The sequence below is a fragment of the Vicugna pacos genome, chromosome 19 (genome assembly GCF_048564905.1).
Source record: "Vicugna pacos chromosome 19, VicPac4, whole genome shotgun sequence".
In the NCBI taxonomy this organism is placed as follows: domain Eukaryota; kingdom Metazoa; phylum Chordata; class Mammalia; order Artiodactyla; family Camelidae; genus Vicugna; species Vicugna pacos.
The window spans coordinates 46,370,236-46,384,295 of record NC_133005.1 but is presented as its reverse complement, the minus strand read 5'-3'; the positions used below and the strand labels follow the sequence as shown (position 1 = coordinate 46,384,295).

General features: G+C 65.5%; 2 protein-coding genes across 3 annotated transcripts; one reads left to right on the top strand and one right to left on the bottom strand.

Moving 5' to 3' along the window:
* Positions 1-1,127: 1,127 nt before the first annotated feature.
* Positions 1,128-2,464, bottom strand: FNDC11 (fibronectin type III domain containing 11). Its single transcript, XM_006209662.3, has one exon. It carries the CDS (start codon positions 2,183-2,185, stop codon positions 1,184-1,186), a length of 1,002 nt encoding a protein of 333 aa, XP_006209724.3. The 5' UTR covers positions 2,186-2,464; the 3' UTR covers positions 1,128-1,183.
* Positions 2,465-4,959: 2,495 nt separating this feature from the next.
* Positions 4,960-14,014, top strand: SRMS (src-related kinase lacking C-terminal regulatory tyrosine and N-terminal myristylation sites). 2 transcript variants are annotated; one of them, XM_015243887.3, is made up of 8 exons: positions 4,960-5,648; positions 8,959-9,080; positions 9,594-9,745; positions 10,424-10,550; positions 10,716-10,874; positions 11,330-11,511; positions 11,613-11,769; positions 11,995-14,014. In XM_015243887.3, exons 1-8 carry the CDS (start codon positions 5,287-5,289, stop codon positions 12,186-12,188), a joined length of 1,455 nt encoding a protein of 484 aa, XP_015099373.3. In that variant the 5' UTR covers positions 4,960-5,286; the 3' UTR covers positions 12,189-14,014. The 2 variants fall into 2 exon arrangements, with proteins under 2 accessions (XP_015099373.3, XP_072800674.1); XM_072944573.1 differs by having other exon boundaries at positions 11,330-11,517.
* Positions 14,015-14,060: the final 46 nt, after the last annotated feature.

Here is a 14,060-nt window from a genome sequence, read left to right as displayed (position 1 = left end):
AAGACCTGGCCAGGCTCCCTTACTGGGACCTCGGCCACCCCGGGTGGGCGTCACCCTGGGTGGGGCTGCAGTGAACTTCAGCTTCGTTTGGGGAGAAGATAAGACTTTAATTTTCGTTAAAAGAAATGTCCTCTTGGCCATGGGCCCCGTGTCTCCGGTGAAGCTGGGGGCGGTGGTACTGGGGCGGTGGTACTGGGGGCGGTGGTACTGGGGGCGGTGGTACTGGGGCGGTGGTACTAGGGGCGGTGGAACTGGGAGTGGTGGAAGTGGGGGCGGTGGTACTGGGGGCAGAGGTACTTGGGGCGGTGGTACTGGGGGCAGTGGGACTGGGGGCAGTGGGACTGGGGCAGAGGTACTGTGGGCGGTGGAACTGGGGGCGGTGGTACTGGGGGCGGTGGAACTGGGGCGGTGGAACTGGGGCGGGGGTACTGGGGGCGGTGGAACTGGGGCGGTGGTATTGGGGTGGTGGTACTGGGGGCAGTGGTACTGGGGCGGTGGTACTGGGGGCAGAGGTACTTGGGGCGGTGGTACTGGGGGCGGTGGTACTGGGGGCAGAGGTACTTGGGGCGGTGGTACTGGGGGCGGTGGTACTGGGGCAGAGGTACTGTGGGCGGTGGAACTGGGGGCAGTGGAACTGGGGGCGGTGGTACTGGGGGCGGTGGAACTGGGGGCGGTGGAACTGGGGGCGGTGGTACTGGGGGCGGTGGAACTGGGGCGGTGGAACTGGGGCGGGGGTACTGGGGGCAGTGGAACTGGGGCGGTGGTAACAGGGCGGTGACGGCCCCCAGTGGGGCCTGGGCAGGGCCTGGGGGTATTGTCTTCCCTTGGGGAATCCCAGCCCAGGAGGCGGGAAAGAGCGGAGCCTGTGCTGGGCCCACAGCTGGTCATGGAGGGGGTGGGTGGGGGAGATGTGGGAGGGGCTGGGGCCCAGGGGTGGAGCCCTCGGGGCAGCCGCATGCTGGGCTGAAGCTTCTCGCTCCAGGGGTCAGTGTCCTGGAAAGACTGGCCGGGGCTTTCCCTGGAAAAGGTGCAGGAGCTGGAGGCCTGGGGCTTGAGGGTGGGCTGGGTTGGGTCAGGAAAGACGCTCACAGCTGCTGCCGCCTTTCAAGCTTGAGCAGGTTGGTCTCTCTCATTGTGTGCATGTGTTTATTTTCCTCTTTATTAGTGGATAAATATCAGAAAATCATCTCTCGGAAGGTGTGGTCAGGGGCAGGCCTGGCTTGCCCAGCCGACTGGGGGCTGGCCCTTCGGGGCGCCCTGGCCTGGTCTGCAGGGTGAGGCTGTCCCGCCAGGGCTCGTACACCAGCGTGTAGCTCTCGGCCCGCTTGACGGTGAACCTGTAGGAGCGGTTGGGCAGCAGGTTCCGGACGTCGAAGGTGCAGGCGGCCACGGGGATGATGCCGCACTGCAGGCACTCCTGCTGTGTCCGTGGGTCCAGCAGCTTGAAGCGCAGCTCAAACTGCTCGGGCACGGCTGGCTGGATGGTGACGAACCAGCGCAGGCTGACCCAGTCCTGGTAGGCCACCGACTCCTTGCGGTCGAACATGACGGGCATCTTGGTGCTCAACATGAGCCGGATGTGCGGGATCTTGGTGGCGCCAACGTCGGACACCAGGCGGTGCTTGATGTGCAGACGCCCCGGCACCATCATGGCCAGGAAGCTGTCCATGACGGCTGACAGGTCCGCCAGCCGCCGCTCCACGAGCCCCCAGCCGGCCAGGAAGGGCCGAGGGTCGGGCGACTCAAGCAGGGAGTCCAGCGCAGCGCGGCCGTGGTCCAGCTGCTCCAGCAGGTCCCCAAGCAGCAGCAGCTGGATCTGGGTCTGGGCTGTGCCCACCTTCTTCATGCGCTGGAACTTCCAGGGGTCGATGAGCTGGAACACGGTGCTGGGCAGCACCAGCGGGTTCTGGTCACCCAGGGCCAGGGGCTTGGGGAGGATCTCGATGTAGTAGGAGCACTTTCTGAGGAGCTCCATGCGGGCATGGTGGCGCTTGAGCAACTGGGGGCTCAGGTCTGAGGTCAGGAACTCACGCAGAGCGTTGCGGCGCTCCACGTAGGTCCGCCAGGCCTCGGGCTCCAGCAGCTGCCTGTCCTCAGCCTCCTCTGCCTCCTCCTGGTCCAGGAAGGACTGGGGGCTGTCCAGCTTCATTTTGTCCAGGCCCAGGCCTGTCACCTGGAAATTCATGGTCTGGGAGCCGGGGAAGGGGGAGGGGGGAGGGCATGAGCTAGAACCATCGTACCGGCTTCTGCCACCCACCTGAGGGCTCGCTGGGGGCAGTGTTTGTGTGTGGGTGACTTCAGGCCCACTTCCCCTCCCACTGCTGGGCCCTCTGCCCTCCCCGGGGGCCGGGGGAGGAGGGCTCAACTCTCTGGAAAGAGGCTGCTTGGAGGGCCAGGCGGGCAGGCTGCAGATCTGGGTGCAAGTGGACGTTGAGGGGCCAACACTACTGGTTGTTGGCTCTGATGGCATAGAGCAGGGCTGAGACTGCGCTTGGGGCCAGAACAGCCCGTGCAGAACCCAGCCATTGACCAGTGGTGCAGCCACATCTGGATGGGGTCGCGGTGCCCCTCTGGAGCAGCTGAGAGGACTCAGTGTGATCCTGTCTGAGTAGCACCAGACCTCAGTGGGGGACACCACTGTCCTGCAGACCCTCCATGCCTCACTGCAGGCACAGAGCAGAGGACCAAGGTCTCTGAGAGACAAGGCAGCTGGGGACGGGGCCAGATCGGGGGGCAGGCTGGCCGAGGCCTCAGCTCTGAGGAGTAATCGTGCCAGCTCCTGATGGCTGAGGGTGTGTCCTGGGGTCTCAGGTATAACTTGGAGAGCTCACTGACTCCAGGAGAAAGGCCCCTAAGTGGTGAGGTGTCATCACGCTGCCTCACAGGGCGGGTGCCTGAGGCCAGGACACTTTGCTGCTTGCTCTCAGTCAGGGCTTTGAGCCCAGCAGGGACCCCAGAGCCTGGGTCTCCTTTTGCACCCTCCCCCATGTGGGTTCCCAGCTCTGTGTGTCAGTGGGAGGGGGCCAGTGCACCCCCCAGGCCTGGCAGGCCATGGCCACAAGGCTGGGGCTCCTTGGAGAAGGAGCCAGCATCCCTGGCTGTTGTCCCAGGTCCCAGCCACTTCCAAGCTCAGTGAGACAGACCCAGTGGTTTCACTTGGGAGATCTCAGGTTGTCCCAATCCCCTGAAGTTTGGATGAATTACAAATGGGAGCTGAGAGGCTAAGGGACCCGCCCAAGTCTGCACTGCTAAGTGCAAAGTGAGGCTGGGACTCAAGCTGGTCCCCCCACCCTCCGTTGCCCCCTCCCCCCTGCCCCACCGGCAAAGGCCAGGCCTTGAACTTCCTGGGGCAGAGGCAGACCAGCCTTGGTGCTGCAGAGAGGGTATCAGGGTGAGGTGCAAACAGAGACTAGGACCCAGGACTCCAAGTCCCATGGTGGCCAGAGGCTGTGGCAGATTCAGGCCACCTCTGGAGGGAACTCTTTCTCCAGATCCGGCTACGGGACAGAAGTGTGTTCATTTGCCAGCGGCCTCAGTTGGAAAACTGTCGAGGGGCTGCTGGTGAACTCTGGGAAAGAAGCTGCCTGCCCTGGCGGGCCTTCCCAGACCTACATTCTACTCCACCTCCAACTTCATACCCCTGACCCCAAGCCCACTGCCCCTAAATCAACTTCCACTCGCGCCTGCCTGCCCACCTCCGCCTGCACCCCCAGCCCGCCTCCCCACCGCCTCGAGCCTCCAGCCTCCCCGCGCCCGCCCACTTGCCCTGCCTCCCGGAGCGCGCCGAGCAGTGCCGCCCACTGTGCGCAGAGCCACCGGCGCCCAGCCTCGCGCGCTCGGCGTCCAGCCGGTTGCCATGGGGATCGCCGGCCTCTGTGACGCCCCGCCCTCCCGGGGGTGGAGGCAGGGTGGGCGGAGAGCCCAAGGCGTGGGGACCTGGTCCCCGTGGCTGGAGGGGCTGCGGCAAGATAGCGCGCCGCGCGGTCCCGGGTCCCAGGACCCCGATGGAGGGAACCTCTCTTCCCAGCCGAATCTTCAGCCCTGGGCCCGCCTCCTGGTCTCAGCTTGGACGAACCGTCCAGAGACTTGACTCCCTTCCCTGGGAACCTGGGGCGTCACGACCCGGGAGCCTCCTCAAGGCAAGGGACGCCTCTGCCTCCAACTACTGGGAGGTCAGTGGCGGGAACCCTTCCAGCATGGCGTGTCTGCGCCTGGCTCCCCGCCCAGGCTGTTCTGCGGCAGAGCCTCCCCTCGGCACCCCCATCCCTCCTACTGACCTCACTCTTGGGAGGAGGCTAAGCCCCAGTCAGCCTGTCCTCTGGGTCCAGGCCTGAGCGTCGAAGCCCCCGCAGGTCGGGCCTGGGAAGGAGAGACCTGGGCGCTTACTCAGTAATTACGGTCTGTCATTGTTATGGTTACTTAGAGGTCCGAGGGGCAAGAGTTGGATTATGTGGAAAGGAAGGTGCTGTCTGAAGGTCGAGGGGTGCCTGGCACCTGGAAAGTGGGGGGGGGGAATGAAAAGTAGTGGGAGGAAGGCCCCAGACCTGCGGCCCACGCACAGAGAGGGGGTGGAGGGGCAGCGCAGCCTTCCTTTCTCCTCTGGGCCAGGCATGTCCTGGACCTCTGGCAGCTCCGATCTTCTTTTTTCCCCATTTCTCATTCCTCAGCTAATTTTTTAAAATTAAACTTTCATTTTGAGATAATTGTAGATTCATCTGCAGCTGTAAGAAATAACACAGATCCCAAGTACCCTTTGCCAGTTTCCCCGAAGGGAAACACCTTGCAGAACTGTCCTACAAGGTCACACCGGCAGAGTGACCCTGGCACAGCCGAGACGCTGGCGACTCCTTCCCCAGAGGGACTTCCCCACTCCGCCTTTTACGGCCCACGAGACCCCACCCACCAGGCCCCGCCCCGTAGCCCCGCCCCGACGCCGGTTTTGGGACACCCTCTTCCAGGCCGCCTCGACTCCGCTTCTGCGGCGGCTCCCACCCCAGCCGCAGCCGGATCAGAGCAGTCGCGGGCCAGTCTGGCCCGCGAGACACCCTCGAGGCCGGGGAGAGGAGCCGCCGTCGTGTATGCGGGGCTGGGGGCCCCTGCGCTGGTCTGCGCACCGCCGGGAGCGGGCGGGGGCTCTGCGCGCTTGGCCGGGAGCCCCTGGGGAGACCGTCCCCCAGCACCGCGCGCCAGCTGAGGCCCCGCGCAGCGAGGCCCCGCCGCTCGCCATCCCACCGCCCCTCTGGTGTCCCGTCGGGGTGCCCCGCGGGGCCTGGCGCGTCGCGGGGCATGGAGCCCTTCCTCAGGAAGCGGCTGACCTTCCTGTCCTTCTTCTGGGACAAGATCTGGCCGGCGGGCGCGCCGGGGTTCCTGGACCCCGATGCCGACCTCGAGCCTGAGCCCGCGGCGGTGGAGCCCCCCTCCGCGGAGCCCTGCAGCCCCCCGGCGCCCGCGCAGCTCTTCAGGGTGCTGTGCGAGTTCAGGGCGCGGAGCGCGGAGGAGCTGAGCGTCGGCCGCGGGGACAGGCTCTACGCCCTCAGGGAGCAGGGCGGCTACATCTTCGCCCGCAGGCTCTCCTGCCCGCCCAGAACCGGGCTGGTGCCCGTCACGTGCGTGACCAGGGTCACCCCTGAGGCGTTCTCGGACCAACCGTGAGTACCACCGCTCGGGGGAGTCAGGAATAATCACAGGATGGAGTCGGGGGGCTGCCCGTCCAGGGATACGCCTCCAGGCCCTGCCCCTCGGAGCTGAACAAGCACACAGGCTTGGGGCACAGACAGCCTGTGACCTCAAGCCGAGCCCGGTACCCCTGGGAGGGAAGGCGGCAAGGACGCCGTCTGGCAGGAGTGGCTAGGTGGCGCCAGGGGTCAGCTGCATGGTGTGTGTGTGTGCTGCTGGCCAGGCACCCGGCATGGTTGTCACTCTAGGGCCCTGCCCTGCTGGCCAGGTCCTCCTGCTCTCACACAGGGACTGAGCAGTGTTTGCTGAGTGGCCACTGCTTAGAGGGCCAGGGGCCACGATCTCAGATGCAGTTCTGACTGAGAGTGAGGACATGAATCAGCGGAGAGGCCGTCCTTATGCTGTGAGGGGTCAGGTGGTGACCCCGGGGTGGAAGGGGTGATAAGGTGGGTCAGAGAGAGGCATTCACCTGCCCCTCTCACCTGTCCTCCTTCCCGCAGTGCCCCCGCCTCCTGTGCTGGGCTAGCTTTGGGGCAGGCATGGCCCTGGCCTTTGGGATTGCTCCCAAGGAGGCTTGTTTGGGGGGGGTGGATACAGCTGGGGGAACCTGCCCATTTCCCCCGAGTCCTCAAGGCCCCTGGGGCCAGGGCAGTCCACAGGAAGGGAGCGGCTGGCACAGACACTTGGCTATTTGCATGCCAGTCTGTGATCATGGAGGGAAGCAGAGTGGGGCACTCTCCCAGAGGGCTCCTCAGAGGAGGTGACCTCTCTGCCCAGGGTCAGGGTCTGCACTCAGGACAGGGTAGCCTCCTGGCACAGCTGTGTGCCGGCTCTGAGCACGGCCCCGCCATATGGCTGTGGACATGGTACGTGGGCCTCAAGCGTTTGACCCAAAGCCTGGGCGTGGCCCCTACCTGTCTCCTCTGGATGCGTGGCCCTGTAATCCCTGACTTCAGGCGGATGGGGCCCCGGCCAGAGAACCCTCGGGGCGGAGATGCCTCTGCCCGGCCCCAGCCTGCAGAGGGGTGACGTACTGGCTGAGAAGAGGCCAGAAGCTGGTTGGTGGACAGGGCTAGCAAAGCTAGGCCCACCACCCAGTTCTCGCCCTGACATGGGCCCCTGGTCCCGCACCAAGCTAGGCCTGTGCCGATCAGCATCCGTTCTCAGCTTCACTCCAGCTACCTCCAGCCTCCTGGGGCCCCTCGGTGCTCCCACAGTCTCCTGGGGGATTTGCAACTGGGGGAAAGCCTGAATCACAGGAAGGTGCCTTCTGAGGGGACTCTAGCCCCAACCGTGCCCAGCCATTCTGGTGCGGAGGGGCCTACAGTCACTCCAGGTGGAGGACAGATCCCATGAACAGCTCCTGGAGGTGATGGTAGGGTTCCGGGGGGAGGGGAGGGGCTGCTGGGAGGAAGAGCTAATGACTGTTTGCCTCTGCTGGGATGAAAGGGCTGACTACACCCACAGTGTCATTAGCCCCTGGGTCAGCTGGGCAGGGGGAGCCACTCTGAGAACATCGCCGAAGTCGGGTGTGCACAGAGGCTCAGCCTGCTCCCGGCCCTGCTGTGGGTCCGGGGCGGGCTGGGGGCTGGGAAGCACGGCAGGCCTGGGAAGGGCCCCTGTAGCCCCTTCACGGTGGGGGAGGCTCTCCTGGCTTGAGGACCCCGGAAGGAGGGCAAGGCCTGGCTGTGGAGGCCCTTGGTGGACGAAGCCCAGCGGCCTCACGTCTGCACCTCCTGCTCCCGAATCAAAGTGACCCAAAAATGTGTCGGCTTTCCCCGAGCCTGCTGCCCAGCCAGGTCTGGTCTCTGTGGTCCCACGTCCTCAAGTTCTTAACCCTTCCTCTTGTGTCTGCTGATTTTAGCTCCTAATGTACCCAGGCCTCTGCCTCTCCGCCCCCATTGCCCTACCTCTTCCTGTCTCCAGCTTTCCGCTCCCTCCAGCCTCAGCCTAGCCCCATATCTCCCCAGGGTGGGCACAGGCTCCTGTCCTACCAGGCCCCAACTTCACCCCAGGCTCCAGCGGTGCCCACCTGCCCAGGACAGCCAGCTTTGCTTACCTCGTCCCCTCGTCTGGGGACACCCCCACCTTGTGTTGACTTACTGAATCATGCTTTGGGTCCTCCAGGGTCCCTGCTGATTCTGCCCACCCCACAGTGGTCTGAGAGCTGCCCCACCTCCACAGTCCCCAGATCCCTCTGCCGTCCCCCCATCAGGATGGATGAGGGGCTGTGTTCTCTAAACTGTCCCTGGGCAGCAGTGCCCCCTACCCCGGGGGGCAGGCATCCAGAAGCAGGAGGCTCCAGGAAGGAAGCTGCTGATTCAGGGGTGGGGTCCCCACTCTGGGCCTCGGCTAGCAGGCACAGGCCATGGAGTGGGGCTAGGGGCTTTTCCATTTTCCTCCCCAGAATGTGGAACCAGGGAGCTGCACTTAGGTAGCCAGTCGGCCTGGATGGGGTGTCAGATGGGGGAGCCCCAGGCAGGCCCTTGCTCTTGTTCTGTGCTCAGGTATCTGAGCTCCCGGTGTCTGAGCATCCTACACAGACCGGGGAGTGGGTGCCTGGGAGCCCCTGCCGCCCTGGTGTTCAGAGCCACCTCAGCACACCTGGCTTCACAGAGGAAGCACCTCTGTGTGTGCAGAGGGCTGGGGGCGGGGGCCTGCGCTGGGCACGGCCCCTCAGGGGCGGACATGCGATGCTTCTGGCCTCCCCCAGCTTCTCCACAGCCTCTCCAGCCACTCCAGGGCGAGTCCTGTTTCTCTCACTTCACTTGTCTGCCTCCCAAGGTGTGCGGGCTGCGTCCAGCCGGGTGGTGCGCTGGTCCTCCTTGCCACAACTGCAGCCCCTCCCACACAGGGGGCAGCTCATCAGGGCCCCCTGGTCCCTGGTGGACCCCTTCCCTTTGCAGTCCTCCACTCTGCAGCCTTGGACTTCGGTGGGTTAAGCCTGTGGCCTGGGCTCATGGTCATTTTACGAGCAGGAGAGCCTATGGCTGAGGTGGTGGACAGTCACCTGACACAGGTCACTGCTAGTGGCTGTGTCACTCCTCTGCCAGCCCAGTGGTCCTCCCATCTGGTCCCTGACGACCCCAGAGGCTGAGCCCTGGGGGCTGGGGCAGGTGCAAGACCCTGGGTTGGGCCACCAGCCTCGGGTACCGTGTGCATCTTCTCCCTGAGAGACTGCAGGGCCTCGGGCCTCGGCTCTGCTATCTGCACAGGGTGGGCCTCCAGGGCCTCAGACCCACGTGGGGCCTGTGTGAGGACCGCTGTGCTCACCCTTTGCAGCTGGTACTTCAGTGGCATCAGCCGGGCTGAGGCCCAGCAGCTGCTCCTGTCCCCTGGCAACGCGCCAGGCGCCTTCCTCGTCCGGCCCAGTGAGAGCAGCCATGGGGACTTCTCGCTGTCAGGTACCGTGTCCCTGCCCTGAGGCCCCGCGCCCAGCTCCCGCCAGGCTGACTGCCCCGGCTGTTGGGTGGCTGCTGCCCAGGCAGGGCAGCCCCTAAGCCACCACGGGCCTGGCGAACCCATCCCCCGCCCCCGCACGCATGTGTTTCTTCACTTACACACTCACCCATTCTCCCGTCACCACTCACTCACGTGCTTGCCCACCCGTTCACCCCTGGACTGGTCCCTTCACCTCGATTCACTCACCCTGCCGCTCCCCCGCTCCTCCACCCACATGTGGACTCGTTTGTCCCCCGAGTATCCACTGAGCACCTGCTCTGTGCACACTGTCAGCAGGGACCCCCCGGCCCTCCCACTGCCCCTGTGGCCTCCACGCAGCTGCAGTCATCTCAGGGCCGCAAGGCGGGGGCTGAGCCGGGCCCCGAGGAGGGTTGGGTGGGTCATCTGGTTGGGGTGCTGGGACAGCCTAGGGCGGGCTGCAGCCAAGACACAGCCTCCTTCTCTGTGCCCCCAAGTCCGGGCCCAGGCCAAAGTCCACCACTACCGCATCTCCATGGCAGCCGACGGCAGCCTCTACCTGCAGAAGGACCAGCTCTTCCCCAGCCTGGAGGAGCTCCTGGCCTATTACAAGGTCCACTGGCAGCTGATCCAGCCCTGTGTGCCCCAGGTAAGCCCACTGACCCCCCACCTGCCAGGCTGCCCCTCGCCAGGCCTGAGATGCTGCCCGGAGCACATCCGGCTGGCCTGGCCTGGGCCAGGTGCTGCTCAGGTGTCCCACTGCCTCCTCCACACTCTGGCTGGGGCCTTGCCCTGGGGCTGGGTCTGCTCTCACCATCTCAGGGGATCCCTGGCACAGGGGGAGAGAGGCCTGTAGGGTGCCCTCTCCCACCGCCCAGCTCTGCAGTAGAGCACCAGGAGGGCAGGGACAAGTCTGGGGAAGGCGCCCACAGCAGCCCCAGGCCAATGCGGAGGCTGTGGGGGATGCGGGAGGGACCCTGCCACACCTGCACTGGGGCCACAGTGTCTCTGCAACCATCCTGGGCGAGCAGTCCTGCCAGGGGCCAGGCGGCGATCTGGTTCCTCTGGTCTCTTAATGACAGCCAAGACGGGTGGTGATGAGTGTTTGTGAGCTGATGCCTACCGCCAGCAAAGGTGCCACTTTGGTCCGGAAGCAATTAGGGCCAAGCCTGGGGAGGTCAGCAGCTGGGCCACTTACCCCACCCAAGACCAGGGTTGAGCTGGGATGCAGGGGCAGAGGGTGGGAGACCTGGCACCCTGGGAGGAAGTGCCCACTCTGCCCAGGAGCCACGTGCAGAGGTGCTGAGTGCCCCCCACCCCCGAGCAGGACGAGTGGGAGCGGCCACGTTCTGAGTTCACCCTGCAGAGGAAGCTGGGCGAAGGCTACTTTGGGGAGGTGTGGGAAGGCCTGTGGCTGGGCTCTGTGCCAGTGGCGATCAAGGTCATCAAACCAGGTGGATGGGGCCCCCGGAGCCTGGGGTGGGGGGGCACAGGGGAGGAGCGGGGGCCCCCCAGAGCCTGGGGTGGGAGAGCATGGGGGAGGGGTGGTGCCCCTGGAGCCTGGGGTGGGGGGTCAGGGGAGGGAGGGGTGGGTCCTGGAGCTCTGCTCTGTCCTGCAGCCGACATGAAGCTCACCGATCTCGCCCAGGAGATCCGGACGCTCAAGAGCCTGAGGCACCAGCGCCTCATCCGGCTGCATGCGGTGTGCTCCGTGGGCGCGCCAGTGTACATCGTCACTGAGCTCATGCGCAGGGGCAGCCTGCAGGCCTTCCTGGGTAGTGAGTGTCTGCGGAGGGGACGAGGACTCCAGCCTGGGCTCGTGCCTGCCTTTGACTGCGCTCCAGGCCTCTATCCTGGACGCTCGATCGTCTGAGGCTCGGATGGCCGTGGTGGGCTCTGGCCACGTGCGAGGTCGGGCTGGGGTCTGGGCACTGTGTTCTGGGCTGGGTGGGATGCAGATGGGGCGGGCCTCCATGTCACCAGCCCTGGACAATGTCAGCAGGGGCCCCGCCCAGCCCTGGGCGCCCCCTCCCAATGTTGGTCCGTTTCTTGACCCAGGCCAGGCTGCCACAGAGCCGCCTGCTCCAAGTGGCCACTGCCCGTGGGGTCACTGCGGCAGCACAGAGCCCTCAGCAGCCTCGGTGGGCAGTGCTGTTCCGCCCCGTCTTAGACTGGCGCATGGAGGGAAGTGACGGGCAGATGCCTGCGCCCTGACTGTCGGCCCTGCCTGCAGGCCCCGAAGGCCAGGCCCTGAGCCCGCCTCTCCTGCTGACCTTTGCCTGCCAGGTGGCCGAGGGCATGAGCTTCCTGCAGGAGCGGCGCATCGTGCACCGGGACCTGGCTGCCAGGAACGTGCTCGTGGGCGACGACCTGGCCTGCAAGGTGGCTGACTTTGGCCTGGCCCGGCTGCTCAAGGTCAGGGTGAGCTCTGGCCGTGGACCACGGTGGGGCGGCCGAGCGGCTGGGAGGGGAGGGTGCCACTCTGCCCACTGCCTGACTGGTCTTGCCTCACCCAGGACGACATCTACTCCCCGAGCAGTGGCTCCAAGATCCCTGTCAAGTGGACGGCGCCTGAGGCAGCCCACTACTGCCTGTACTCCCAGAAGTCGGATGTCTGGTCCTTCGGAGTTCTGCTCTATGAAGTCTTCACCTACGGCCAGTGTCCCTACGAAGGTGGGCCTCAAGGCCAGAGGCGAGGCGTAGTCTGAGGGAGGAAGCGCGGGAGCCAGCCCGAAGCAAGAGGTGTCCCTGCCCCGGGGGTCACTGACCCTGGAAGGGGCTCCAGGCCTCAAGGCTGCCTGCTTGGCAGGGTCTGGCCGATGGCTGGGGGGAGGTCTCCACGGTGACCCCAGGCAGAGGCGAGGCAGCCCCCACCCAGCCCCTCATCCCCCTCCCCAGGAATGAGCAACCAGGAGACTCTGCAGCAGATTATGCGAGGGTACCGGCTGCCGCGCCCGGCTGCTTGCCCCGCCGAGGTCTATGCGCTCATGCTGCAGTGCTGGCAGCGGAGCCCTGAGGAGCGGCCGGACTTCGCCACCCTGCAGGAGAAGCTGGGTGCCGTTGGCAGGCGCCGCCACCCCGCCCTCACGTGACTCGGGCCCCAGACACCTGGCCAGGGCCACCCGCTTGCCGAGGAGCCTCCCAACCCATAGGACGGGTCAACACACACAGGGGTCTCTGGTGCCCCAAAACTGTTGCCAGCCCGCGCAGCCTCTGGCCCTGGGCCACACGCCCTGACACGCTCTGACATTTGCATGTGCATGCAAGGCATACATATGCAGACACCTGCTCAGACAGAGGAGGGGCTGGGGTCCTCTCCTGGTGTGACTGGTGTCCCTGGTGGGATAAGGATCTCTGCAGAGAAGGCCAGATGGAGCCCCCTCAGCTCTCTCAGAGTCAAGAGTGAGAGGTGGGCTTCCCAGTGTCTCCAAAGTCCTGCTGTGGCCTTGCTGAAGCGGCAGTGCTGGGGCTCTCTGGTGGAATCGGGGCGCTGGCCCCACATAGCACAGGCGGGGCGCGGCCATCAGCACACACATCAGCCCCTAGATCAGAGCAGGAGCTGGAGCTGATGCATGGTCCCCTAGCTGGCTTACCACAGCGGAGGAAGAGCTGGTCCCCACCCGCAAGCATCTTTGCGCCCAGAACCAGGGACCCAGGGGCAGCACGACTCCTGGGCTGTTGGCAGGAACCGGCTGAGGCTGCGGAAGCTGTACGAACAGCCCTTTCCGTCTCCCTGGGGCTGGAGCAGAGAGGGCTGGGGAGGGGGGTGGGATGGGTCAGGCCACTGGAAGGTGACTAAGTTATGCTGGGGGTCGGTTCTCTGGGGGTGGGACAAAGGTCAGGGAGGCAGAGTGCCTCAGGCGTGGGGCTGGGTGCTGGCCTGGCTGTGCAGGTGGGGGTGGGGCAGAGGCCATGTCGTCTGGGCACCTGGGTGATGACCAGCTCCCCTGGGAAAGGAAGCAGCCAGTTTCCAGGATGCGACTTCCCACAGGGCTGGTTTCAAGCCACATCAGAGTGTCACCAAATGTGGACTGGGCAGGACATCACATTGGTTCCAGCTCACCCTGATGGCTTTGGTCTCCAAGAGGCAGACAGTGGAGGGCGGGGACTGGAGCCTTCCCAGAGGGGAGAGGTGGGCACTGTGGGCAGAGGCAGCCCAAAGGACTAGGTAGGAGGTAGGAACAGGCCACTTCAGGGCCCCAGTCGGCCTGGCTGTGGGTCAGAGCCTGGGACACCGTCCTCCCGACCCAGGCAGACGGTAGGGGCAGGTGGGTTTGGCCTGAGCCTTTTGGGACCGCAGGCAGCTAGGGGGTCTGCCTTGGTCTGCAGCCCCTGACCCGGCTCTGGGTGGTTCCCAGATAAAGTGGCGTGGGGTTCAGGGCTCTGGCCACGCTGGAGGGCTCACCCGCTTTGTTTCCTGGAAACTGTGGCATGTGGGGAGCGGGGCTGGCAGGTGTACTGTGGCTGGAGGGCTGTGCTGGGCGGTGACCGGCGAGGCGGGTGTGCTCAGGGTTGGGGTCACTGGCACATCCCTGGGGCATCTCTTCAGCACAAGCCAAACAGGTCTGGTGGTGGTGCCTAGGGAGGGACCAGAATCTCCACCTCAGAGCCCTCCCGCGGCCGCATCCCGGTGTGGCCCCGGGAAACCCCCCGCACAGCCGGCCGAGGCCCTGGATGCGGCGCCCAGGTGTCCCGGCAGCGGTGAGGGGTGGGCGTGCGGGGTGGGGCCTTGGAGCCCAGGGGGGCCGAGCAGCTCACCGCCCAGCCCTGGGTCCCTGCCCCCGGGACTGGCCCCTCCTTGCTCAGAACTGAGCGGGCTGCTCTGTGTGCTCACGAACTTGGGAAATGACACTTGGACTTGGTTTCAGTGAAGCGAGTGGTCCCAGTCTCGTCTCAATAAAAGGAAAAGTGCCAGGAAGTAGGGTTAGAGTGTGATTTCTCCTGGTCCTCGTCCTCACCGCCAT

Excerpts from the sequence above, each read along its gene's own strand:
- FNDC11 (XM_006209662.3), bottom strand. The coding sequence starts at position 2,185 with ATGAATTTCCAGGTGACAGGCCTGGGCCTGGACAAAATGAAGCTGGAC.
- SRMS (XM_072944573.1), top strand. The coding sequence starts at position 5,287 with ATGGAGCCCTTCCTCAGGAAGCGGCTGACCTTCCTGTCCTTCTTCTGG. Across the intron at positions 10,551-10,715 it reads GATCAAGGTCATCAAACCAG|CCGACATGAAGCTCACCGAT; the intron begins GTGGATGGGGCC and ends TCTGTCCTGCAG. Across the intron at positions 11,518-11,612 it reads CCCGGCTGCTCAAGGTCAGG|GACGACATCTACTCCCCGAG; the intron begins GTGAGCTCTGGC and ends TGCCTCACCCAG.